Below are 25059 nucleotides of genomic sequence, written 5' to 3' on the forward strand. Positions count from 1 at the left end.
AAAATGCCAAATATGAGCTAGACATGAAATGAGGTCGTGATAAACGACGTGAACAAAAAAAAAAACTGGTGGGTAATGAAAGCAAATCTTAAAAAATTCTACCATAATGGTGGTTTTGTGTGGGTTACCTCTCCCATGTAGTCCTAGAGCTCACGAGATTATTCTGCACTGTGACAAAACTATAATTGTCAACAAAACGTGATGTAGCCATCAGTTTTGTGCCACAAATGGAAATATCACATGTAAAGCAATTGCTTTTCACAAATGTAGGTTCTTCCTTTTCTCACTAAGCACGCGGTTACGTTACAGTGCACACGTGGCAGCAAGACTAATGGAGCGTGTATGGCGCGCGAGGACAAAGTTGAAGACTCAGAAAAATGGAGAATGGGATGGGAAGATTGGAGAGGAAGGGATGTTCTACGGAATTTGTCTTTATTATCAGATAATGTGTAGCAAAATAGTGTGAATCAGATTTGAAAATTAATTTTTGTGTTTTCTAAAAGCGGACTTTTCAATTTTCAAGTCTTTCGTTAAAATTCACTTTTATTTTCCCCTGTGAAATTTTCATGCGGCAACCTCACTTTTGACTTGTTCCATTCCAACATGGCGCTCTCCTTAATATGCCTCAAGTCATGGAGATTGTTTACCTCCCTTAGCCCATGCTCCATGGTAATCTCTTCGGATAATCTTCTGTAATTCTTTTTTTAGTTTTTTTTGGATTTTTTATGACCTGATTTTTCATTCACTTTTGTTTCAAAAGATCAATTTATTGACTTTCCCCATTTCGATAGGTGTTGAACCTCTATTGTGATACAGGAATAAAAAGCTCAAAATTGTAGCATTTTGGGAAAATCAAAAAGGTTTATTTGCAATAGACTTCTCCCAGACTTGTGATTATTTTAGTATTGATAATGCTAAAAATATTTAACAACCAAACAACCCTGGATCATAAAGTACCTGGGAAACTTAATACATTGCAGTTTATCTGATTCGTAACAGCTGAGTTGTTGGAGTAGGACACAGCCCACACTTTAATGGAACAAAGCATTACAAGTCAACTGGTGTATTTTTCTTGCAGCAGTGATGTGACAAATTCGCTACATAATATTACTTCCCGAATAAATGAGTGCTGGCAATGGAGGCATGGCATCAAAAGTGGAATGCATCATCTGACATAATAAACGATAATCAACAAACTTAAACATTTGAAATCATTTTTGTTTCAATTCATTAGCAAACAACTGCTGAATGAAGACAACGCATCAATATTATTAGTAGACCCATCTTATAGACTATGAAACGCGTGACACGATCGAGTTGTAGACAAATAGATCTTTCAGTCTAGTCAACCCATCAACAAAAACAATGAATAAGAAAGTTTTACCTAATTATCCAAGAAAACAAAACAAAACAAAAAAAGAACAGGAAACAACAAACTTGGTCAGCAGAACCGTCGTTAATCAGGACACGGAATGAATTGATATTCGTTGTTGCACGGCACCGGGCAATAAAGAATCAGAACGCGAGAGTTAAACACAATTGGTGATTTTGGGACTCTCGTAGTCGTTGTCACGGTTGTTATATTGCAGTGGCAGCAGCAAGGCAGTTTTTCATAGCAGACACTGGAAAGAAAGGGGAAGCGCTGGGGAAGTATCTTTCTTGTGCATTAAAAAAAAAAAATGAAAGCGATTAGGAATGACCAAGTATCGTCTTATTGGCTGAGGTGATGAAAATAAGCAGGAGCAGAATTAAGCAATCCCATTCGTTGCTTCTGCTTCCGATGTTCCGTCATCTAATCAAAATTTTTTTTTGAAATGTCAGATATTAGATCAAGGCTTGTTAATTGCATTTGATATCGACGTTTCAACAGTACAACCTGGTCTCGGAGTTCGGCCAGCTGACGTGACAAAGTGGCCACGAGTGATTGTGTCGTTTCGAGTTGAGATTGTAGTGAACGCAGTTCGTTTTGCTCCGATTCTTCACCCTCGGCGGCTAACGAGATGGCCCTAAGTCGCGGAAACCATTCCAAGTTTTTGTCCTAATTCACGAATACGAAAACGTTCAATTCCAAGCGCTTTCATTAAAAAGAATATATAGGACAGAAAATGTACCTTGACCATGGCATAAACGTAACTTTCAGGCCCTGTAAATTCCGTCGGATCTTTGACTCGTACGAGAACGATGAAATAGAGATAATGCCACATATTGTGTTCGTGTCGGATGTGGTCTTCGAAGCTAACGGCTTTATTGTCAAATTGCGAACGGTCGAGCCCACAAGTAAAACACGTGTTCTTCAAAATCTCCTCCTTTTGTTGTTTCTCGCTCCTCAAATCGGCAAATGTATCGATAATGACACCGAAAATGAGATTAAGAACGATAATGATGACCACAAAGAAGAACAACATGTCGTAAATCACTCGAGCTCCAAACATTGGCTCCTACTCATCCATAAAAGAGATAAATAAAATAGAAAATAAACACAGTCAATCTTTAGACAATGATTAGGGAATTCATTAGGCAACTTCTTACGCTTTTCATCCCACGGTAGCGAAAAAAATATTATTAGAATGTCGGATTACATAAAATACAAGTTCCCATTACTGGATGGATTTGTAGTGCATCTTTACCTTACTAGATGGCGCACGTAAGATGTCACCAATGCCTCCGCCATTTCGTAGGCCTTGATTCAACGTTGTGACAATACACATGATGAGAGAATCGCAGGCTCGTTCCTTATTATCATCTCCCTTTCCTTCTCCACCGTCTTCGATTTGGCTCATGAAAGGATTCGCTGAACGACTTGAGCAACCCAAACCGTCAGACGAACACGTGCCCGGGACTACACCCGTCACTGGGTCATCATCGACTTCAACCAGAAAGTCGTCCTTGAAGAATATGTACCTGATGACCGTGAATAGAAATTGGATGATGAAGTAAGGGAAAGGAATGAATAAAGAAACGACTGACCCGATGATGGAGAACATGTAGACTAGGATGAGGGCCAAGACGGCCGTGAGGACGATGGAACGGCCGTTGCGAGTCACCGACCGGATGACATTCAGCAGCGTCTCTTCCCTGTAGACGACGTCGAACAAAAGGACGGAGAAGAAAAACGGATGCGTGCTCAATCCGAGGAAACAAAAGACGAGATAGATGACGTGGTAGATGATTTCCGTGTCGGTGCAGATTTGACGGACGCTCCGCTGGAACGTCCCCGCGTTCCCCATGATGCTCAATAAATGGACGCCTTTCAAGACGACCGTGGCTGTGCCCAACAGCATCAGAGTGGGTTGAGGGCCAGCAGAGCAAATGAGCCGCAGAATGACGGTCATGACGAGCGTCCGGATGCCCGACGGTTTGGGTAGCGTGATGGCCACTGCGGCCGACAAGAGCATGACGGCCCAGATGAGGCCCGAGAGGTGCGTGCCAGGATCGGGTGCCGGTCCGTCCGTGTCAAACGGGTAGAAAAAGGCGACAATCAAATTGATGATGACGGCCAAGTTGAAGAGGATGTTGCTCCAAATGCCCATGTGGCGACTGACCCAAAAGAGGAGCGGCTGTCCGCGCAATTTCTTCTGCCATTTCATCTCGTCAAACATGTCGTCGGCCCGTTCGAAAAAGGCCGCCACTTTCGATCCTTGGTCGTCGCGCTCGGCCGTGTTGAAGACGCGCACTTTCGTGTCGTTTGTCAAATATTCGCACATTTCCGGAATGGGAAAAACGATCTGCTCCATCGTCCGGTCCTGGCGGACGATCTCGATCTGGGCCGTGTGATTGGCGTAGTACTGCAAAGCGACGTCGCCACTAGTGCCATCTACCAGATGGGGTTTCATCAGCGACGCCAATTCTTTGTTGTGCTGGGCCAATTGGTGGCACAAAATGTAAATGTTGTGGCCGACTTCCATCGGACTGGCCGCTTCATCGCCGCCCACCAATTTCTGGTGGTACGCTTTGCAAGCGACGTCCACCAGTTGTCTCGGGTTCATGTTGTAAAGGATCCGCTCGGCGTTTTCGCTGTCGCCGCGACTCTCCATGACGGCCAGCAGCAATTTCGACGCATTGTTCTTTAATTCCAACACCATGTCCATCCTCCGTTGTCCTAGAATTTCAGAAGTAAAAAAGGAAGGCCAAAAGCGATAAATAAATAATTTTAAAATATACCAAGCGGATTAATGTCTGTGAGGAGGAGGGCCGTGATGATGTCCAGGCCGTTGGACTCGTGAGTGGCGATGCAGTTTTGGTTCTCGTGACAAGGGCCCTGGCAGTACTCGGTAAGCGTTTCCAGCGTCTGGTTGATGAGTCCGACGTTGTGCTCGTTGATGTAGAGGCCGAGGAGGCCCAGCTCGCCCGTCGTCGACCCGCAAATGCAGTCGAGGAACATGAGCGTCTCCGACACTAAATTGTAGCTGTTTTTGTTCGACTGGGCTCGTAAGAAATTCTGCAAGTCGCGATTGTGGTTCTCGCAGAGCAGCTGGAGAAACCGGAAGACGGGCAACATGACAAGAACTTTGGCTGATAGTTTGGATTCCACATCCGAATCCATCGCCATCTGTTGACGAAAAGATGAAATACATTAAAATTAAAGAAAAATATTCAGCATAAATTCGAGTCTCACCAATTTGGGTTGTTGTTGTTGTCGGACCAAATCCTCCAGCGTCGAATTGACGCTGCTCAACATCGTCGTCGTCGTCGAATCATCCGACCTCGAATTGTTCCACGGATCGTAACCGTACGAATCCATTCGTTCAGATGCGGCGACGTTGCCATTGGATGCCCTCGATGGCATCATCCGTTGGTTCCTCATCTTGATATCGTACGAATAACTTTCCTTGACATTGTCCGAAGCCGAGTCGTGTAATTTGTGGCTGCCGGCCGAGGCCATTTCTGTCGTGTTGACGGACATGGTGGATCGGATTTCCGCCTGCGACTCGCGGACCTTGTCGTGAAAGACTTTGAAAAAGACGGCGCTCGTCTCGGCCGACTGCAGTTTGTTGTAGAGGCTCCGCTGGATGACGGGATTGCCGCCTTCCAATAAAGCGATGCCCAGCTGGACGGCCTCCATAAAGACGTTGGGAGAGAGACAGGATTTCATGACCAGTTCGGCCACCAAATCCGAGGCGCCTTCCCGGTCCAAATAGACTTGGACTTCGTGTAAACTCATTTCACCTCGCGATAGCAGACGACCTCCAGGGCCGTGAGTCGTCAGCGTCGATTGGCCTGCGCCACCGCCACCCAACATCGAATGAGTTCCAGCTGTCGTTGAACCTGTGCCGGCGTGTTCGGGTTTTTTGCTGTTCGTGGTAGGCGGTTTGGCGAAATATCGAAGTAAAAGATTCTTGCGCAAGGCGTCACCCTATTGATAAAGATAGTTAATCAAAATGTAGCATATTGTCATTATATGGGGGTACCTTTTCGCCATTGTGGACATCAAAGTTCATCATTTGGCATAACGTGTTCAACACCTGGATGCACAGTTTCTCCTCTTTGTCCTCCAACAGTCTTTCCGTGTGTTTTATTAATCTAAATATTTAAACAATTCATCATTTATCTTCACCATTTAATTTTTCAAAGTTTCACATTTTTTTTTCTACCTGCGAATGAAACCGCCATTGTCGCATTTCTTACGAGCTTCCGTGCCCGGCTGGAAAAGATATTCAGGCCTGTACAGCACATCGACGATGACAGACGACTCGGCTTGAACCAATGGATGTAGCTGGGCTTCTAGTAGGACGACAATATCTTGAAGTCCTTCGATGATGGTCCTGTCAAACCGGACACTTAACTGCGACTGTGAAGATTCGCGGCTCAGCTGGGCCGATTGAAGTCGCGAAGATCGAAAAATTTTGCTGGCCTTGCTGGCCCCTAAATGGAGAGTCGGTTTGTTGAAAAGCGACGTCACCTGATTGTCCAGATCGGATGGAATGGCAATGCTGCGACTGCGGGCCATGTCGGACAACGTGCGGATGCAACTCTCGACGTTGTGTCGTTGCGTGGAACTCAGCCAGGCGCATTGAGAGAGCCGGAAGGCGCCTTGAAGCAGCTGGACAAAGACGGGCTGTCGGGTCTGGACGGCCGTGCTCTGATCAGAAAACGGACTGCGGAAAAAAGTGGTGACGACGCTGACGGCCGACGTCGTGACGTAGTGCTCCAAGGCGGCGTCGGCGTGTTTGCGGTCGTGAGTGGCCGAAGCGCATCTGGCCATGTCGACGAGGAAGCTGCGCTCAAAGAGACTCCACATGTGTCCGGAGGTGTAAATCTCTTTGACTTCGACCTCCGTGTCGATGTAGCAGTGATTGAGGAAGTTGATGTAAACTTCTTTGACCTCCGGGATGCAGTCCTTGTGCGAGACCATGGCCACGATGTCGTCGAGCGTCAGCAAACTGTGGCACTTGATTTCCGTGTAGACGTTTTTGCCCATGGTGCACAGGGCCAGCAGCCGGACCAGTTCGATGTGGTACCTATGACGTTTAAAATAATTAATTACAATCCACGAGATAGAAATGAAAATAAAGTTTACTTCAGAGCTCCGCTACTGTCGGTGGCATCCAATCGATGTCGTTCTGCTCTCATCATCTCGACAAAAGAGTTGAACGAGGCCTTGTCGTTGTAAAAGACGAGGACGTCTTCGCCGACGTTGACCAGCTCCTGCATGACCATATCCTGGCACTTGCGGATAAACTGGCCTTCGGCCTTGACGATCGTCTGGAAAAAGTGGATGTACTCGACGTGCCGTCCGTGCGTCTCGATGCAGTGCACGAAATGCTGGACGACCTTGTCGCTCAGTTCGCCGCACAGTTGGGCATTGTCCTGGAAGATGGCGCACATCGTCTGCGCCTCCAGCAACTGGAAAAGACATATCGAATGAACAAAACGAACCAAAATTTTATAAATGAATTTGCATTACCCCAGGAGTCAGGAAGAGTTCCAGGTGTTTGTGGAGAAGCGACTGGTTGGGCTGATTTCCCCGGCAGAAATTCTGGAGGAACTCGTGGGCCAATCGCATCAACTCGTTCATCCGCACGTCCTCTTTGCGATCGTACGGAATTTGAAGGAGATCCAGCACGACCGTGTGCACTCCCATGTTCCTCAGCAGCCGCTGCTCGTGTTTGCGCGGTCTCAAATTGCTATTCGATCCTCCGCTTGAACCACTACCCCCGGCACCACTGCCCCCTTGGCTGCCAGAGGACGACGTCGTGGTGAGGACGGGCTGGACGCACAGTCGGTTCATCCTGGCCAGGATTTGCTGGATTTGTTTGTAATTGATGGCTTGCGATTCGTCCAAGGGCGGGCCGATGTCCAGGTCGATGGCCGACCCTTGTTTGTCAGAGGTGCTCAACATCGGCCCTCGGACGGCAGGTTTCTTGTTGGGCGGCAACGGATGGTGCTGAATGATGCTGTTGTTATTGTCCAGGAGCAACGAGTCCGGCTGGCCCTGGCCGCCATCTTCGTCTAATAGATCCACCGTTTCTTTCTTGATGACCACCTTCTTTTCGTCTCCTGCTCCATTCATTCCTGGACTGCTCACTTCGTCCTCGGTGGTGGCGATTTTCGCCTTGTAGACCCACAATTCAGATTTCTCCACTAATAAACGCAAACCGTCTAGATCGGCCTTGATTTGCTTGTAGGATTCGACGTCGCTGTCAGAGACGAGTAGCTGGACTTGCTTGAAAGCCTGCAGGACTTCCTGGCGCTGTGAAAAGTGTCGAAAAAGTAAACGGAGGGCGCCAGAGACGAGCGGAGGCGAGTCGTGCATCGTCAACAGCAGCAAAACGCGTAAGAACGTCTTGCCTCCTTGTCCGTCCAAGTCCAAATCGCAGAAAGCTCCATCGTCGTCATCATTTTCACCATTCTCCATGACTGCAAAAACCGGAAATTTTAAATTAAAACTATAAAAACGGCCATTAAACGGACGTACCTCCTATGTGGATTTTGGTGTGGTGGTTATCAAATATGCTCTCTGCTTTTAAACTGATTGATTCCAAATCGATTCGCTTTTCGAGTAACTTGGGTGTGTCACTTCCACTCGTAGGGCCCGATGGACTCGACTCGTCAAATTCACGGCGAAAGATGGACAAGAGACAGCTGATGCGATAGTCCAGGCGCATGTTCATGATGAACTGGAGGATTTCGATGATTTTCAATTTCGTGTCCATAACGAGCGGATCCTCTTTTTTCGTCTGCGACTGGACGGATTTGCGCAAAGAGAGCGGCATGGGCGATTTGGCGAAACCGGCCGTGCCCAGGGCCAAACTGGTCATGACGGCGCCCATGTCGCCTAAGGATCGCAACACTCCACCTCCATCGGGAGTTTCCAGTTCTTGGCTGTTGCCATTGGATTGCTGTTGATTCTGTCCCGAAGATCCTTGGCTATTCTTGTGGTAATATTCGGCATCTCCAGGACTAGACGCACTGTCTAAGATATTTAGCAACGTCCTCGTCAATCTTAACAAATCGCTGAAGCTGTAGAAGCCAAAATAGATGAGCTCCCTGGCCAGTTTCACCACCTAATTGTTAAACGAATGAAAGAAAAATCATTTAAAAAACGCGCCTTTGGTCAACGCCATCTAGCGGTAAAGTTGTAAACCTCGAACGTGAGTTTGTTTTGATCCTTGCATTGCAGACTCCAGGCCTTGTGCACCAAATTGCAGAGATAGTCTTCGACAAACATCATCGTCGAACTGAATTTCTGGTTGGCCGCCTCTTTGTTCTCGTCCGGCAACTTGTTGTCGTAATCCTCGATCGACAGTTGCTTGGGGATCTCGGACCAGAGACGGGCGTATTTGACGGGCGTCACGGGCTCTTGCGGGTCGCGGTCGACGTGCATGTGTAACAGCAATCGACAAAACGAAGCACGCAACTCGTAAGGCAACGCTTCGTCCGCCATCGATCTGTACGAAGAGATAAACTGGAAATAATCTAGAGCACGAACGAAAATAGAAAGTTGCAACATACTTGAGAATAAGGTCGATGCCGAGATGCTCTGATAATCTATTAATGGCCAGGTATTGGCGATCGAGGCACATGTTGCTGAACAAATCCAATTGATGTCGATAGTAGTCGAGAATGGCCTGTTCTTCAACTCCCCCTCCACGAGCTCTCAGGGCTAAATCGGCCAACTTTCTCGTGGTTTGCTGACGTCCCCAAATCAGAATGACATCGTCGTCCTCGTAATTGAAACTATCGGGATCCATTTCCATCTCCTGCGGAGTTAACAGCATTCTCGTGTCCAATAAAATGTCCGAATTTTCAGGGCTGAGTACGCTTTTACAAATCAATTCTTGCGTGACGGGAATGGCCACTTTGTTGGACAGACACAAATCAGACAGATAATCGAGGAATCGCCTGAACGAGTTTTAAAACAAATTAAAAGAGAAAAGGAGATTCAAATTGTTAAAAATGAAATACCATTCCCATTGGCGCATGTTTTTGCGGACAAGTCCAACGAACGTTTCGATCTCGGCGGCCGTAATGTGCTTTTCCAGCAATTTGCGATTGTTGTGAAGCAAAGCTGTGATGGTATCCTCTGCCAGAATATCGTAACCGATTTGCTTCTGCATGAAGCCAAAGTGCTTGGCGATGTATTCCTGATGGATAATTTTAAATTGTGTTTAATTCAAAGCCAAAGGTGTTGGTACAACGAGGGAATAAAAACCTGATTTTTGCGATAGTCCTGGAAACTGAGGCGGAATATGCGATAGCACAGACGGAAAATGTACTTGTAAGGCGCATTTTTCGGATCTTGTAGCTCGTCCAGTCGAAGCCAAGGGCCTTCGCTGTCTTTGCTGGGCTCGAGGAATGGCGTCTGCAGGATCTTAAACAGTTGTTTCAATATCGATTGCTCTCTCAGCAACTTTTGCCGATCGCGATTTGTAACCGTCACTTGCAATTCAAGCGCATCCGATTTGTTCTGATCGGCTTCGCCATTGGCAATGAAGTAGATGATATCTTGCAATAAACTCGTGATGGAGCGTCGCTCATTTTGCGATATGGTTCCCTTCTCTAAACGGGCAGACACACCGACCAACACCTTGCAGGCGTCGTTGGCGAAATCCAAATCGCGGACTTCCATCGGCGGGACGGGCACCAAAGCAAAAGCTTCTTTGTCCTCTTTGACGACGGCGCTGCCCACTTTGGACATGACGGGCTTCTCCTCGTCCTTGTCGATGGGGATGGCCGTGCTGTGGACCCACGTGTTGGTGCACAAATGGCGGAGACGGACGAAAGACGATTGAGGAACGAGTGAATCTGCCCGGGTTAAGGTTGTTGGGTCCAGTTCGAAAATCGAAGCAATTTCATTGGCATGAGGCACCGGTACCAAATGGTATACCGGGCCGTTGTTGGAGTCGCGTAATTTGCTTCGCATACCGTCCACTGCTGTGTCATCATCTACTTCGGCCGCCAAGTATTGACCAGTGGCCAAATGCTTGAAACGGAAAAGAGAATTCCAATGGCCAGCACCGCCACGGCAGGGGTCGTGCTGGACAACTTCCACCTTTATCCCACAAACAAATAAGGATTTTGTGATATTTGAAATGGAAGAATCAACAATTTTCGTGGCGCACTTACCTCCCAAAGGGCCTTGCTGGACGTGGCCGAAGTGGCCGAGACGCGGCCCGTCGTCCGCAAAAAGACGTGCTGCTTCTTCTTGTGCTCGTCCATCGTCAGGAATTTTTCCTGCTCGGCGTGGAAGAGACGGACAACGTCGCCGCCTTTCAGGACGTCGTCCAGGTTCTCGCGGTGCTCCATGAAAAGCGAAATCTTCCAGGGCGTCGTCGAATTGACGACATTGACCTCCTTGCAGCCGGGATTGTCCGGCAGTTCGTGGTTGGCCGCCACGTGAAGGACTTGGCTCCCGCCGTTGACCGGGTTCAGGATGACTTTGTCGCCGAGGACGACCGTGTCGCCGGTCGAGCGCAACTTGTAAAACGGCAAAATGTAGAACCAAGAGCCTTCGTTGCCCGACGGGTCCAGCGACACTCGCATCGCGTTCTTTTCCAACAAGGCCGGCAGCCGTTTGTTGACCGTCAAATACTTGTTGGATTTCAAATGCAGCAGCTTCACCACACTGCCATACCGAACAAGACTGCCCATCACCTTCTTGTTCTCCGTCTCATTCTGTTTCTTCTCAATTTCCGCAGCATGGTGTAGCCTTTTGAGAAGGGAAGCATCTCCACTTCCACCACCAGCTGAACTCTGTTTTGCTGCTTTCCAGAATTGCTTCTGGGATGAATATCGGTTCATGGGACATATTTTAAATAAGCAGTCTAAAGAAAAAATTTGAAGAAAGTTCAAGTTGCATTTTTAAAAAATAATTTTTGCTATTCTTTTCTTACCTCTAAATTTCTTGGGTGGGTTAGTCAAATCACCAGCTTCAGGGTTGACTACGCATCTGTCGTCTACGAGACTGAAAGTCGTTACAGAACACGTTACATCACAACAGACTATATAAGGATAACAAAATAGTGTACCCAAGTGTGCTGAGAAAGGCAGAAACACTGCCTTCTGCAAACAAAGAGACAATATCTCCCAGGTGCAAAAAAGATCCAGAGCCAAGTAATTCCCCCATCATAACAAGCCTCTAGTCGAGAAACCGACCAACAAGGCGATCAACAACACGCAACACAAATTTCAGATCGTGTTGACCTGAATCAAACGACCATTACACCATTGGCAACCTGTTGCCAAGTTCAGATGAGAACAAATGGATTACTACAAATAATACAACTAGTCAAGTTCATTAAGTTGAAAACATAAAGAACAAAGAAATGGATTGTTACATGAAACCACCTGCTGTAGTGGACACTTGGACAAACACGCAAGTGCAACAAGTGTCACGTCTCCATTTTTGTCCGAAAGTGGTCTGCTGCCCCTGTAGGGATGGAGGCCTCACCTACCAAACAGACTGTTAGCACGCGGGTTATCGCAACAGGGTGCTGCTAGTACTCGTGATATTTTGACAAGTTTGGGACGACTAGCATCGAAAAGATGTGTGTTTTGCAGTTACTCAGTATGGAAGTTGTTGCACTTTCGTCACTGTTATGCAAAATAAAACCCCCAAAAAATTAGAAAGGCATTTGAAACGATGGGCTCTCGATAGATGGGCTTACTGTCGACTGCAATGTTTTCAAAACAACAAGTTACTGACAGCTAGTCCAAATCATACAGAGACTTTATGCTCCGTTGATGCACAGAAAAGTGTGAAAAGCCGGCACAATGAATAACCAACTTAATGATCCAGAAACAGTCGCCAAACGATTGCGGTTTGAAGCCAAATTTCTGAGGAAACGATTTCCATTTCGGTCGGGTGGAGCGGCTGCCGATAAGCGGCAAGACATCCGAGAGAAAAGCGACCAGAGCCTTGCATCACCCCCCACTAGTGCCAGCCACCAGAACTGTGAGATCAGCAAATGTGAAGCGAAAGTGGGTGAGGGATCTGATGATGCAATGCTTGAACGGTTTGTTCGTAACGTCCAGTAAATTCCACATCCTGTAAGATAATTCATACCTAATAATGCCAATTGTTGTGTAGACTGGCTGTCGCAGAATTGCTGCAAGAAGCTGCAAAAAGCAAGGCCAGAGCTGACGTTGGAGGCCCGTCAGAATGGAGCAAGAAACCCGCTAGGGTGAACAAGCGTTTTGTGGCCAACTCCCTCCTTCAGACCGAATCGCAAAACAAAAGAAAGTCCAGCACCTCTAAGACCAAGGAATAGAGATTTATTGAGCTCAATGAATCTGCAAATAAAGACATCAAACATGCAATCCGAACCTCGAAAAAAGAAACATAAAATAAACCATCTTAAAAAAAAAAGACAACCAAGAGAAACCTCTACATTAAGTCATTCAAGGCTTTTAATTTCAATTAATTCTTGATTAATTATAAAAACAGATTCAGGAATATTCTTTGTTGGAATGTCATCGTTTAAATGGATGAAGGTTTCACCCACTTGTACGAGCCCGAGTATTTGAAGTTGTTACGCGCCAGCAAGTCGTCAGCCTCTCTCGGACCTCTTGAGCCATACCTTTTTTTTTCGAAGCAAAAAATATAACGGATAAGTTCAATTAAAGATAGTGCGGAAATGTTGACATGTTTAACAAACTTGTAGGGCACAGGCTTCACTTTCTCCTCTTCAATTTGATGCAAGAGAGGCGTGAAAATGCGCCAAGCTTCGGCCAGTTCGTCCGATCGGACGAAATGCATTTGAGATCCGCAAAAGACGTCGAGGATGAGCCGTTCGTAGGCGTCGGGCATTTTGACGTGCTGAAAATGTTAAAATTAATTATTAATGAACCAAATACAAGTATATACGGTTTCGATTATTCTCCCCACAACAACTGAATTAATAAAAACAATTAAAAACGATACCTTGTAACGTGCTCCATATGTCAGATCAAGTTCAGTTTCCTCCATGTCGAAACTCATGCCGGGCGTTTTGGTGACCATTTTGACGTAGATGGCCTCGCCCGGCTGGACGCGGATGACGAGCTCGTTGCGCTTGGCCTGTCCCTGGAAAATATCGCCAGGGACATCACGGTACTGGATCCGGACTTCAGCCTTTCGTTCGTTCAATGCTTTGCCGCAACGCAGGATAAATGGAACACCATCCCATCGCTCGTTGTTGATACGCAACGCTGCGGAGGCATAGGTGGGCGTCCTCGAGTCTTTCGGCACCGTCGGATCATCTAAATAGCCCTCCTTGGCTTCGCCCTGGCCTTCGGGATCACCAACGTACTGGCCAAGAACAACATCGTTCAACGTCAATGCCGGGATGCACTTGAGGACTTTGACTTTCTCGTCGCGAATGTCGTTGGGGTGAGTCGAGGCCGGTTTCTCCATGGCCGTCAGACAGAGCATCTGCATCAGATGGTTCTGCATGACGTCGCGGATGATGCCGTACTCGTCAAAGTAGCCGCCGCGACCCTCGGTCCCGAACGGCTCCTTGAAAGTTATCAGGACGCTGGCGATGCTCTCGCGGTTCCACGTCGGACCGAACAGCCGGTTGCCGAAACGGAGGATCATCAGGTTCTGGACCATTTCCTTGCCTAAATAGTGGTCGATGCGGTAGATTTGCTCTTCTCGGAAGAGCGAGGCCAAGTGGGACGAGAGACGGGCCGACGAGTCCAAGTCTCTTCCGAACGGCTTTTCCACAATCACTCGCGTCCAGCCCCTACTTTTTAAATCGTTATTAAACAAGGATGAATCCAATATTAGAAGAGGAAATTGATTAGTTTACTTTTTTGCCATGCAGGCACTGCGGATGTTGGCCGTAACGGCTTCAAAGACGAATGGCGGGACGGCCAGATAAAATAGACGATTAGCTGCAGGTCCGCGTTCATATTGGCTCATCTCTTGATCGAGTAATTCGAAATCCCTTCGCGAATCATAACCGCCGGCCACGTAACGATTGGCTTCCCAAAATGCTTCATAGCGTTCCTGTTCGTCCTCCTTCACTTTCATGTATTGGTGGCATTTGGCCTTGAGCTCCTCCACTTTCATGTGCGAACGGGCGTAGCCGAAAAAGAGCGTGTTTTTCGGCAACAAGTTGTCCCTGTAGAGCCACCAGATGGTCGGGTAGATCTTCTTGCGCGCCAAATCGCCCTGTATTGGAAAGCAATAATCGAAAAAACACAATTGAAAAATTAATTTCATTTTTATAGAATCAATACGGTGCTGTGGGTGAAAGTGCGGGCGTTTGCGCTGTTCTCATCTAAAATTTCGTGTGGAAATGCCGTAATTCGTTCTATCTAATAATCGGTTCCAAAGCCATGGGAGCGCAATCAGCGAGTTTATGTCTGTAATTTTTTTTTTTTTTTTGGGGGGGGAGTTTAATGACTAACTTAACGACAAGAAAGAAAATACGTGTTTTATAACCTCATAATTAAAGTTGCCGAACCACTTTTTTTCAGGTAAAAAAATTCCCTGGCTTATTTGGTTTGAAAAAGACTTGTTTCTTTTCTTCGAGTTCAGAACGGGGAATTTGTGAACAAAAGAAAGGCGCGTGAGTGTTGGAAAAGAACAAAAACCCGAAAATTGAGGGCACTTTCACGTGAGTGTAACAGAGCGTCGAGTGCTTGCTCATTCTCTTATGCATTACAATGCGATCGGTTTTGCGGTGGCAGGCAATCCAACTTGCCGTAACTAGGGAAACAGAGACAGAATGATAGGGAGAGAGCGCAGATAATTTCGGGCGAAGATGAATGACCGACGTCATGGCGACTACATAAATAAAACAATCAAAAATGGAATATACCGATGCGCCAAAGATGACGAAGAGATGAGGTGTCGACTCCTCGAAGACTTCGGCTTGCGACATGTGCACGGAGCGCAGAGATTTGCGGATCAGCGACAGCGAGTCCTCAGGCGACGATGCTGTTGTAAACAATTGCAAAATAAAATCAATTAAGTGCTGGTTCCATTAGAAATAGTGGAGCAAGTGCGTGAGAAATATTGAAAGAGTCTAATTCATTCGACAACAACGAAAAAATAGATTGAGGTTAGATTGGCGGAAATGGTCAACTGGCGCACGAAAGTTCAGCTAACCAAACAACTTGAAATTTATGCATATTGAAATAATGAGTATCGCAGCTTTCTAAATCATTTCAATCCTTCAACCACAACGAGGTTACACAATGTTCTCCTTTTTTCTCCTTGGCCAGTCACAAATGGATTTTTAAACGCCAAACCGTGTGGGTGTGGTTCGCCACAACTTCCACGTTTAGCAATGATCTCGTTACATTCCATTTCGTAATCAACAAATGTCAACAGCTTGCGACACTAAGAGACGATGGCCATCCCCAAAAACTAACGGGACAAGAGAAATGAAGACGGGCACCAAATTGAGGTGTTGCAGCCCAACGCGGAATGCCATTGCCTTGCGGCCAAGTTTAAATTAAAAATCCACCTGTCGACCAAATTCAATGGAACACTTAATCCATGTGTTGAGCGTTGTCAAAATTGAAACAGTTGGAGATTTTTGGTGGTGGCCCGTAATCCAATCTTATCTAATTATAAAACAGCGTGAATACCCACAACACGTTTCCCACGCCTTATACAACAAGGCCGTAAATTTCGATAATACGAAGACAACATAAAAAACAAAACAGCGATGCCTAACCAGGAAGAAATAATTTTAAAAAGTATGTGAAAAATTTTTGTTTAATACTTTCAACTTTAGTTCCCATGTCGTTATCTTCTGCTTGATTATGGCGATGTTGAAGAGTCGTCGGAAGAACCACAACTACCGAGTTTTGAGGACTGCAGCAAGTAGCCAAGGACCCCGTCTTGCCAACGATTGAGACAAACTATCTCTCGGGTCGGCCCTTTTTAATGCGTCGCTACACACACAACTTCACCGACAATAGGGACTGCGTCTAGATTTCGTGTAGAGATATTTCTCACTCGGTGTGTATACAATCGCTTATGCAACAACTCTGCTCGTTCAGCCTGCAGGACTCCAAATGCGTGTTATTGGTTCGTGCCACCGTACCGCGTGCGTGTCTGCTTGCCGCGCCCCTTCACCCAAAAAAAAAAACCGTCCGCTGTCCCCTGCCTTCTTTCTCCTGCGCTGTTCGTATAAAAAAGAAAGAAAACGATCATCGGACGTCTTCAACAATTAATGGTTCAAGTTAAAGAGTACCATGGAAAAACTCTCTCAGTGGGATTCATTATTTACTTATTGAGATGTGGATGGTCAGCAAATTAGATACTAATTGCTACCTGTTGTCGCTAAGACCATCAATCACGTGGATAATAAGAAAATGATGTACAATTCAATTGGCTAGAATTGCTAGAGTTTACGTCTAGTGGATGGCCATATTATGGCCACTAGATGAGTATTCAATAGAGGACGATTTCAAGTTGGATTGCCTGCAGGTGGTTTAAAAGAACACACTACTGTTTCATAAATAAAGACAACGATCACGTAGTTTTTTTTTGGGCGAGTCATCGTGACGTGAGTGAAAGCGTCCCTATTTGTCTAGGAATTGGAAGTGCCAAAGATCACGACTTGTGTGAATACACACGTAACGAATTTTACTAGTAGACCATGCACCAACGATACACGTATTTTAGAAACTCCGACGCTATAAAATTCAACGAAAGTGCAAGGTAAAGAAGAAACTGATGATAAATATAAATGAAATTCAACGAACCAATGGCTTATATCACAACGTGGAATGTTTATCCTATTATAACACATCGATATACAGACGAAAGGTGTTCATTTGGCCTCATTGCTTCGGCAACCACACTTCTGCTCTTACATGGTAGAGTATTTTTACTGGAAAAGTGCATCGTCGTTGGTTGTAGAAACTTGTTTTAATACATTTCGTAACGCAATATGTAACCATCCAAGCTGCATCATTTCGCATCGAAATATTTTCCGGTACACGTTTTATTAACTAAAGTAGTTTGACGATATATTTCTAACTTGTAAATAAATAAATTTTTTGCGAGAAAATTTTTAAAATCTACCAGATGGCTCTCGCGAAAGTGGCACCCGTTACCATAGCAACCGAAGTTGGTCTCGTGTTCGTATGCTCGAGGCGTCCACATTTTCGTGAATTTGCGTTCGTTTTAACAATTAAAAAATGAAGATTGAAGAAGTGAGAAGTACGGTGAAAACCCAAAGAATCTCGGCTCACAGCCATGTCAAAGGTCTCGGCTTGGATGAAAATGGTAGTGCCATTCACGTTGCTGCCGGTTTAGTCGGCCAAGCTCAAGCCAGAGAAGTACTAAATCATTCTTTCCAATGCTTAAAACCCACAGCTCTGTTAACATGTATATAAAACCCTGTTTATAGGCAGCTGGTCTAGTAGTTGATTTAATTAGGTCCAAACGGATGGCTGGTAGGGCAGTGCTTTTTGCAGGGCCGCCTGGAACAGGCAAAACTGCACTTGCCATGGCCATAGCTCAAGACTTAGGCAACAAGGTAAGTGCTGACTTACTTTCACAACAGAACTTGAATTTAATTGAAATTTTTAGGTCCCTTTCTGTCCAATGGTGGGCTCGGAGGTTTTCAGTACTGAAATTAAAAAAACCGAAGTTTTAATGGAAAACTTTCGAAGAGCAATAGGCCTCCGAATCAAAGAAACAAAAGAAGTGTATGAAGGAGAAATTATTGAATTAACTCCAGTAGAGACAGAAAATCCTATGGGAGGTTAGATACTCTTAATTTGTTGCTGTTTCTTTCAGTATTTATTACAGAGAAATCTATTTACTACATAGGCTATGGTAAAACAGTCAGCCATGTGATTATTGGACTGAAAACAGCCAAAGGAACAAAGCAGCTGAAGTTGGATCCGTCGATTTATGAATCGCTTCAAAAGGAACGCGTAGAAATTGGCGACGTCATTTATATCGAAGCAAATAGCGGAGCTGTTAAACGCCAAGGCCGATCAGATACGTACGCAACTGAATTTGATCTTGAAGCCGAAGAATATGTACCGTTACCGAAAGGAGATGTCCACAAAAAGAAAGAAATTGTTCAGGACGTGACCCTCCACGATTTGGATGTAGCCAATGCCCGTCCCCAGGGAGGGCAAGACATTCTTTCTATGATGGGCCAGCTCATGAAACCCAAAAAGACCGAAATTACCGGTAAACTTAAGATTTAAAGAAATTGATGGAATTTTAAATTTTTCCTTGTTATTCAAGATAAACTGAGAAGGGAAATCAACAAAGTAGTCAACAAGTACATTGATCAAGGCATTGCGGAACTCGTACCTGGTGTCCTCTTTATCGACGAAGTGCACATGCTGGTACAGTACCATAGTTTTTCGACTTCCCTTTTGTAGTACTACTTTTCAGTCTGATAGTGTTGAAGTAGCGTTTAAGCGGCAGTAACTTGATAGCGATGACTACATGTCAATCCCTTGTTGGCGTGAAGGAAAAATAACGTCATCTTATATTTACTTGTAGAGGCAATTTAATAACCACATTTACTGGATATACAGGACATGGAATGTTTCACTTATCTGCAAAAGGCGCTTGAATCGGCGATTGCCCCCATCGTCATTTTCGCCACCAATCGAGGAATGTGCACAGTCAGGGGTACCGATGATGTCGTGGCGCCACACGGTATTCCGCTCGATCTGCTAGATCGACTTCTCATTCTGCGAACGATGAAATATTCTGCCGAAGAGATGGTACAAATTATTCGCATTCGTGCCAAGACAGAAGGACTGAGCATTGAAGATGATGCTTTGCAAGCACTTGGCGAATTGGGCAACAGGACTACTTTGAGGTATTCGTTGAAATATTGATCTTGCATGTACGGGGAAAAAATGATAACAATTTGCGTGTTTTCTAAGGTATGCCGTCCAGTTACTGACCCCTGCTGCTCTGACGGCCAAGGTGAACGGTCGCTCTTCCATCACGAACGAAGACATTAAAGAAGTCGGAGGTCTTTTCCTCGACGCCAAATCATCAGCCAAGATTTTGACGCAAGACAAAGACAAGTACATGAAGTGATTTACCCAAGTCAAGTCTGGTCTGTCGTTTTTTTTCTTTTCATAATAAAATTGCGTACCACGAATAACAAATTCGACTTCCAGCTTGCCTCTCTGCTTTTCTTGTATAGCATTTCCATCCCCGAATGTTTAGCTCTGTTCGAAAATGCTGTCGCTTCTCTTTCAAAAGTGCTAAACGGTGTTGGAAAGCCCTTGTATTTTTTGTTTAGGGTCTGATAACGGGAAAACAAAGCATACATTTCTATTCCACTCAAGGTGCACGTTATTATTTTAAAACTGAAATTTTTTTTCTGGTGCTGGTCTGGCAACCATGCCCCGCCAAAATAGCAGACGACAATGTAGATCCTATATGCGATCAAACAGCTCGGCGTCTTTCAGTCGTCTCGATATTTAATGCACACCTGCTGGATTGTCAACTTAATAGGCCCGAGTTTGGTTATACTGGCTTAAGTAACCAATCAACAATATATTTCTGACGTAACCTAGTATCTTTGGGTGGTGCTTTATTACATTGGCCAACCCTGATTGGAGAACCACAACGATTTTGGCTTGAAGTGTGGAGTTGAACAGGTGGACGAGTTTGTTCGCCTTGATGATGGGCAGTCAGCACGATATTCAAGAGTTCTGTCTTAAATGGAACAATCATCACAGTACCTTAGTATCTGTCCTTGACTCTCTACTTGTGAGAGAAAGTCTGGTTGATGTAGTTTTAGCTGCAGAAGGCCAGTCAATAAAAGTACACAGATTAGTTCTCTTTGCCTGCTCTCAGTATTTCACAGTAAGAGAAAAATTTTTGCATTTTATCTACCCATTTGTTCATTTTCAATTTCTGCACCAATACAGGATTTGCTCAGTCAACAGACAGAAAAGCATGCTGTTGTGTTTTTGAAAGATGTTGCATTCAGTGACCTGAAATCCTTAGTTGACTTCATGTACAGGTATTTTATTTTGTAATATATTCTATTGTGTTTGTAAAAATATGTTTTCAATGTGCCAGAGGAGAAGTCAACATCTCTCAGTATCAGTTAGAGAGCTTTCTACAGACCGCTGAAGCATTGCAAATTAAAGGTACAATGCCAAGCTTTCCTTTATGCATCTTTACATGAATAGTGAAACCACTTATTCTTCTTCAGGTCTTGCAGATAAGCCAAATCATCGCAAATACATGTCAAGTCTTGTTTCAAAAAAGCAGAAGGCAAATGATAACCCTGCTACTGCTGTGGATAGCACAATACAAAAAACGGAATCTCAGTCAAAAATGCCTTGCCCACCGCGTTTGCATGGACCTAAAGCAGTCTCGAAGAGAACAAAAACTTTGGCAGAACGAAAGCAACTACAACAACAACAACCCGCCGAATCAGACGAAACGCCTGATGTCGGAGACTGTGAGATGGAAACTGATCCCACCGTTGGCGAGCAACTCGAAGACGATCAAGAAAGGCATTCGGATCAGGAATCTATTAAAGTAATCAGAAAAAGATTAGCTTTTCCCTTTTTTTAAAATTTTAATAACAAAAATTTCTTCTCACATTTGATGGCAATTTTGTAGGAAGAAGATGATGAAGGCTGGAGTGCCGGGAATTCTCAGCATAGTCTCAGTGGCATTTCCGCTTCTGGTTCTTACGGAGCAATAGCTTCGGCTCAGGGTGGGATGGAATTTTTATCTCCCTGGATAAATATTTAAAAAATTTACTTTTACTATTTATGAATTTATTTATTTATCTTTAAAATGTATTGATTAGAAACCGGTAACGAGACTTGGGCTTCAGAGAATGGCGCTGGAGCCTCTGAAACTAATTATGATCTCACCATGTCGGATTCCTCGCAATGTGAAAAACGTCAAATGTTAGTGTAACTCTCAATAGAATGCTCATTGATCTTTGAATGATTTAGATGGAGACGGAGGTACAGTTGAACCTATCATAATAGAAGATCCCGATGGCGGCGACAGACCTTTTTCTTGCCCCCGATGTGGACGGCGCTATAAAAGAAAGAACAACGCAGGTTAGATTGTGATCTCATTAAATATTTAACTGATAACTGATTAGTTTTCGTACTTGGATGTGAAGTTGCTCATCTTCGATACGAATGCGGAGTCGTCCCGTCCTTTCCTTGCCCCATATGTTCTCACATGCTCTCACAACGCCGCTACATCCAGAAACACATCAGACGCAAGCATCCGGACTACATTCAAGATTATCAAGAATACAAAGAACAGCAGAAAGCAAGAACATCGGGTGATGATGTCGACTGAGAACACAATGTCTAAGGTTTTGTTTGTTTTTTTCTTCTTTTTTTCAGTTGAAGTTGAGTTCTATTGATTTATTATTTGGTTGTTTTCTCAGGTCTTTGTAACGAAACAAGATGTTTCACATCATCTTTCTATTCTCAGTTCTCAGCATGTTTCTTTTTTCTCTCTCGTTAAGTTATGCATCTCATTTAGACATGACACAAACTCAGGGCCGAATTTATAGCGAAGTGGTCCGCCTTCAGAGAAACAAATGCTTCGTGTGTAAAGAGTAACTGAAAAATAAGTTTATTGCTCGAAAGAAAACGTTTATATAATGTATTTGATTCTAACCGATTCTAACTTGTGGTGTGAAGTGATTGTAGAATCGGATGTACTAGATCTGAAACGTTGTGACTATTCCAAATGAATCATCTTGAGTTGTTATCTGGTGTTCATCCTTTTTGGTGGTGAAATTATATGCCAATAATTGCCAGATGGCATTTATTGGGCATTTAGAGCGAAAATGAGCCACAATTGGTCCATGTTCTGTCCCAGTTGGTCTCTCAGGAAACTAATCCTCTTCACCTTTGCCATGTTGCTGTACTCGTTTAGAGGCAAAATGCCCCACATTGTAAAACTAGAAATGGAATTGGGTCAAAAGAACTGACCACAGGAAACACCACTTGTCTTTATGCTCGTGAACAGATTAGACCCTACCACAAGAAAGAGGTTACAAAAAGGAAATTTCAGACAACTACGAATTTCTATCAAACACTAATACATGTTCATGGCACCTTGTTGGACAACGACATTTGTGATCCTTTACAATGCCCCAAGATAAAGACTTTTCCAGGGAAGCAATCGTAATGTTTGCTTGTAGCAAATCAAAATTTCTTTGAATATGAAATTCATGCTAAATATATGGTTTACGAATACTGAGCTGTTTCAAATCTATTATTAATATATATTTTTAGGTTTTATTTGGGTTAATGTTTGCTATCAAAACGTACATGTAGCAAATTAGAAATTTTCTCAACACGTGGTGCAAAGCAGCCAAGACTTAAGGTCGAAGGTTTTGTTTTGTTTACGTCGTCAGAGTCCCGGTGCGTTCGCAACTCTTCAGCAGCGTTGCAACTTTTCACGAAGAACGCGACAACGTAGCCAGTTTGGCAACAAGGAAAACAGGAACGGAAAGGCTAACCAGCTAGAAGCCAGTCACCATTGCACAAGCCTCGCTAATCGACATATGCAAGCGTGTCAAAGGAGTCATTCGACATTAGGCTTTTTCTTAGTTTTTAGAGTCCAAAAAAGATAAATTGTACTTACAGTTTTGATGTTGTAGGTCTGTGTTGTTTAGACTACAGAAAAGTAAAACAGGAAAACAATTCGAGGTTCAATCATATGGCATTGAAACAAAACTGAAGGTGAGAGCGAACGCGTAGGAAACAAAATGGAATGAACGTGTCGCCACTGATCTGAATCTGCATGGCCTTTCAAGAGCCACCAATTCTTTAGTTGGCGTATCCTGAAAAAACTTTCAGATAGCAAAAAAAACTTAAGCATTTAAAATGCATTCAACCAAACCCGTTTTTAACACTTGCTTCCATGTTAATCATAACTTAAAGATGGCGACGAACAGTTCAGTATTGCACAAGAAATCAGCGTCACACCGGCAGAATTTTTTTCGGGAAAGGCATGCACTGTGTGGGAAGTTGGCGTTTTAACCATGAATGCAGTTGAAGTTTGGAACATCAGGTAAAATCAAAATAAATTATTTTCTTAAACATAATTGAAAGTTTATTCATTTTGAATGTCGTATGATATTTTTTAAAACGGTAATTGTATTTTAAAAGAAGCTAACAGAGATACCGGTAATCCGTTGTTAGACATGCTATTGAAAATCAAATGCGTCAGTAATAAAGATTTCTTTGTGTTTGTTTACCAGGAATGTTATGCGAAGGTGACGGCGGCCGGTAACGATTTTTGTTTACACGAGACTCGGGTGCTCGTTTGCTATCGTCGCCAATGCTGTGGTTGCTGCTATTACTGTGATCTCGCTGGTGATGTTTATTATTATTCTTTTTGGTTTTGTTCGGGGTCTGCTTACTAAATCCATGTTCATCATCCATTACAGGAGCCAACTCGCGATGCATAATGAATTCGTTATGAGATCTGCCTTGAAACGAGTAAGACGTAGTAGTAACTAGCTGAAAGCCAAGTTTCTCCAGTCCGTCAAGGATCAGTCTTAATTCACAATGAGTAGCCACCATTCCCTTCGCCTCTTGTTTTTTCGGTACGTCGCGATGACTCACATGGTGCTGCTGTTGCTCCTGTTCCCGAAGGAAACTATGTATCTCTGGATCTAATTCCGGTGAATAATCCAAGTTGATGGGCAACGAGGGATCCTGAAAAAATCATGTGGAATCATAGATTGTTTTAATCAGCGAACTGCTCCGTGCCAGAGAAACTGGTACAATAAAAGGATCTTATCTCGTTTGACTCAAGTCTGATAAAGGCATTGCCGTGTGACAAAGCATACTTCAAACATGACTCATACAAATGGCAGTACTGCATATGGTACAGTAAAACAGAAAAGGTAAAAAGTTAAATGACACTACGCAAATCATTTTAAATGCTGGATATTAGACATATTCAGCAGAGAATGTTTCTCTCATTTTTTACAAATAGGTGGTGTTCAACTGGGCTGTGATTATACAGTTAATCGTGTTCCCCTCCAAACAACGTAATAGAGGAAAAGGTTAATAGATGTAGTGTTCATACTCTTACCCATCCACCGGATTGCACCGTCACAAAAATGTAAGGCATCGTTTGTTGAAGTGCGCAGACGGGATGAGAACACTTTTTGCAACTGTTTAAAACGTCTTTCTTATACGAGGATGAAGACTGGAAAGCGAGAACAGTACAGAATAATAACCTGCCAAGTCTGGCTGCTGTTTGACAAAGATAAATTATGCGAGGCGTGGATGCCGCGATAAAGGTAATCTGGTTGTTTGATCCGATCGTCAACAACTGGTGATAGCCGTGAAACTAAAAACTGTTTGATGTCTTAACGATTTCCGTTTATTTACTTTTCTTGCCGAAAGCTTTAGCAAAGTTTTACCAACAGCTTCCAAGTAAATCCTGCTACAGTTTGACGGCCGATTCAAATGTTCTCGATTGTTGTAGCATTTGTGCAGTTGAAGAATTTTATGAAAATTTTAATTAGATAATGTAGAGTCGTAGCTCGCCGCAGTGGTATTGCAACGAACTGCAACTTTAATGGGGTAAGCTGGTCGTGGGGGTCAAATCGGGTCGACCCGAGTTTCGAACGCCCGGGTCTTAAACAAGAAATCCTGGCGAAC

General features: G+C 44.3%; 6 protein-coding genes and 1 long non-coding RNA gene across 9 annotated transcripts; 3 read left to right on the plus strand and 4 right to left on the minus strand.

Moving 5' to 3' along the window:
• Nucleotides 1–1047: 1047 nt before the first annotated feature.
• On the minus strand, nucleotides 1048–11979 carry LOC130688671 (inositol 1,4,5-trisphosphate receptor-like). 2 transcript variants are annotated; one of them, XM_057511669.2, is made up of 20 exons: nucleotides 11788–11979; nucleotides 11469–11675; nucleotides 11334–11404; nucleotides 10567–11264; nucleotides 9653–10492; nucleotides 9406–9584; nucleotides 8953–9342; nucleotides 8585–8888; nucleotides 7916–8504; nucleotides 6905–7857; nucleotides 6518–6843; nucleotides 5592–6458; nucleotides 5409–5520; nucleotides 4616–5353; nucleotides 4162–4549; nucleotides 2968–4099; nucleotides 2628–2901; nucleotides 2112–2438; nucleotides 1877–2038; nucleotides 1048–1792 (listed from the first exon to the last, which is right to left on the minus strand). In XM_057511669.2, exons 2-20 carry the CDS (start codon nucleotides 11567–11569, stop codon nucleotides 1712–1714), a joined length of 8532 nt encoding a protein of 2843 aa, XP_057367652.1. In that variant the 5' UTR covers nucleotides 11570–11675; nucleotides 11788–11979; the 3' UTR covers nucleotides 1048–1711. The 2 variants fall into 2 exon arrangements, with proteins under 2 accessions (XP_057367652.1, XP_057367651.1); XM_057511668.2 differs by having other exon boundaries at nucleotides 11778–11979.
• An 84-nt stretch (nucleotides 11980–12063) lies between these two features.
• On the plus strand, nucleotides 12064–12710 carry LOC130688685 (uncharacterized). Its single transcript, XM_057511686.2, has 2 exons — nucleotides 12064–12455; nucleotides 12530–12710. The coding sequence occupies exons 1-2, from the start codon at nucleotides 12214–12216 to the stop codon at nucleotides 12708–12710; spliced, it is 423 nt and encodes a 140-aa protein (XP_057367669.1). The 5' UTR covers nucleotides 12064–12213.
• Nucleotides 12701–17246, minus strand: LOC130688674 (glucose-6-phosphate 1-dehydrogenase-like). 2 transcript variants are annotated; one of them, XM_057511671.2, is made up of 7 exons: nucleotides 17149–17246; nucleotides 16161–16562; nucleotides 15249–15367; nucleotides 14232–14596; nucleotides 13364–14165; nucleotides 13098–13258; nucleotides 12701–13019 (listed from the first exon to the last, which is right to left on the minus strand). In XM_057511671.2, the coding sequence occupies exons 2-7, from the start codon at nucleotides 16177–16179 to the stop codon at nucleotides 12920–12922; spliced, it is 1566 nt and encodes a 521-aa protein (XP_057367654.1). In that variant the 5' UTR covers nucleotides 16180–16562; nucleotides 17149–17246; the 3' UTR covers nucleotides 12701–12919. The 2 variants fall into 2 exon arrangements, with proteins under 2 accessions (XP_057367654.1, XP_057367655.1); XM_057511672.2 differs by lacking the exon at nucleotides 16161–16562 and having other exon boundaries at nucleotides 17149–17170.
• A 249-nt stretch (nucleotides 17247–17495) lies between these two features.
• On the plus strand, nucleotides 17496–19544 carry LOC130688676 (ruvB-like helicase 1). The gene is made up of 7 exons (XM_057511675.2): nucleotides 17496–17727; nucleotides 17799–17927; nucleotides 17981–18155; nucleotides 18224–18595; nucleotides 18653–18756; nucleotides 18952–19241; nucleotides 19309–19544. Exons 1-7 carry the CDS (start codon nucleotides 17587–17589, stop codon nucleotides 19466–19468), a joined length of 1371 nt encoding a protein of 456 aa, XP_057367658.1. The 5' UTR covers nucleotides 17496–17586; the 3' UTR covers nucleotides 19469–19544.
• A 285-nt stretch (nucleotides 19545–19829) lies between these two features.
• LOC130688677 (longitudinals lacking protein-like) lies at nucleotides 19830–21844 on the plus strand. Its single transcript, XM_057511676.2, has 9 exons — nucleotides 19830–20245; nucleotides 20311–20405; nucleotides 20465–20535; nucleotides 20601–20932; nucleotides 21017–21113; nucleotides 21210–21296; nucleotides 21361–21471; nucleotides 21537–21737; nucleotides 21813–21844. Exons 1-8 carry the CDS (start codon nucleotides 20060–20062, stop codon nucleotides 21719–21721), a joined length of 1164 nt encoding a protein of 387 aa, XP_057367659.1. The 5' UTR covers nucleotides 19830–20059; the 3' UTR covers nucleotides 21722–21737; nucleotides 21813–21844.
• Nucleotides 20258–21448, minus strand: LOC130688686 (uncharacterized). Its single transcript, XR_009000502.2, has 3 exons — nucleotides 21385–21448; nucleotides 20997–21324; nucleotides 20258–20924 (listed from the first exon to the last, which is right to left on the minus strand). It is a non-coding gene; the product is annotated as an uncharacterized LOC130688686 (long non-coding RNA).
• Nucleotides 21845–23468: 1624 nt separating the features above from the next.
• Nucleotides 23469–24642, minus strand: LOC130688683 (uncharacterized). Its single transcript, XM_057511685.1, has 2 exons — nucleotides 24485–24642; nucleotides 23469–24102 (listed from the first exon to the last, which is right to left on the minus strand). Exons 1-2 carry the CDS (start codon nucleotides 24521–24523, stop codon nucleotides 23608–23610), a joined length of 534 nt encoding a protein of 177 aa, XP_057367668.1. The 5' UTR covers nucleotides 24524–24642; the 3' UTR covers nucleotides 23469–23607.
• Between the last annotated feature and the right edge of the window lie 417 nt (nucleotides 24643–25059).

Source organism: Daphnia carinata, chromosome 9 (assembly GCF_022539665.2).
Source record: "Daphnia carinata strain CSIRO-1 chromosome 9, CSIRO_AGI_Dcar_HiC_V3, whole genome shotgun sequence".
In the NCBI taxonomy this organism is placed as follows: domain Eukaryota; kingdom Metazoa; phylum Arthropoda; class Branchiopoda; order Diplostraca; family Daphniidae; genus Daphnia; species Daphnia carinata.

Bases quoted from the DNA above. Each gene is read 5' to 3' on its own strand.
- LOC130688683 (XM_057511685.1), bottom strand. From the start codon at position 24,523: ATGCCTTACATTTTTGTGACGGTGCAATCCGGTGGATGG. The intron at 24,103-24,484 runs GTAAGAGTATGA...TGATTTTTTCAG, and splicing joins CGGTGCAATCCGGTGGATGG to GATCCCTCGTTGCCCATCAA.
- LOC130688685 (XM_057511686.2), top strand. From the start codon at position 12,214: ATGAATAACCAACTTAATGATCCAGAAACAGTCGCCAAACGATTGCGG. The intron at 12,456-12,529 runs GTTTGTTCGTAA...ATTGTTGTGTAG, and splicing joins GATGATGCAATGCTTGAACG to ACTGGCTGTCGCAGAATTGC.
- LOC130688674 (XM_057511671.2), bottom strand. The intron at 14,597-15,248 runs GTATATTCCATT...TTTCCAATACAG, and splicing joins TCGTCATCTTTGGCGCATCG to GGCGATTTGGCGCGCAAGAA. The intron at 13,259-13,363 runs GTATCGTTTTTA...TAACATTTTCAG, and splicing joins CATATGGAGCACGTTACAAG to CACGTCAAAATGCCCGACGC.
- LOC130688676 (XM_057511675.2), top strand. From the start codon at position 17,587: ATGAAGATTGAAGAAGTGAGAAGTACGGTGAAAACCCAAAGAATCTCG. The intron at 18,596-18,652 runs GTAAACTTAAGA...TTGTTATTCAAG, and splicing joins CAAAAAGACCGAAATTACCG to ATAAACTGAGAAGGGAAATC. The intron at 19,242-19,308 runs GTATTCGTTGAA...GTGTTTTCTAAG, and splicing joins GGCAACAGGACTACTTTGAG to GTATGCCGTCCAGTTACTGA.
- LOC130688671 (XM_057511669.2), bottom strand. From the start codon at position 11,569: ATGATGGGGGAATTACTTGGCTCTGGATCTTTTTTGCACCTGGGAGAT. The intron at 10,493-10,566 runs GTAAGTGCGCCA...TGTGGGATAAAG, and splicing joins CCAGCAAGGCCCTTTGGGAG to GTGGAAGTTGTCCAGCACGA. The intron at 9,343-9,405 runs GTATTTCATTTT...AAACTCGTTCAG, and splicing joins AACATGCGCCAATGGGAATG to GCGATTCCTCGATTATCTGT.
- LOC130688677 (XM_057511676.2), top strand. From the start codon at position 20,060: ATGATGGGCAGTCAGCACGATATTCAAGAGTTCTGTCTTAAATGGAAC. The intron at 20,406-20,464 runs GTATTTTATTTT...TCAATGTGCCAG, and splicing joins TTAGTTGACTTCATGTACAG to AGGAGAAGTCAACATCTCTC. The intron at 21,297-21,360 runs GTGAAAAACGTC...TGAATGATTTAG, and splicing joins CATGTCGGATTCCTCGCAAT to ATGGAGACGGAGGTACAGTT.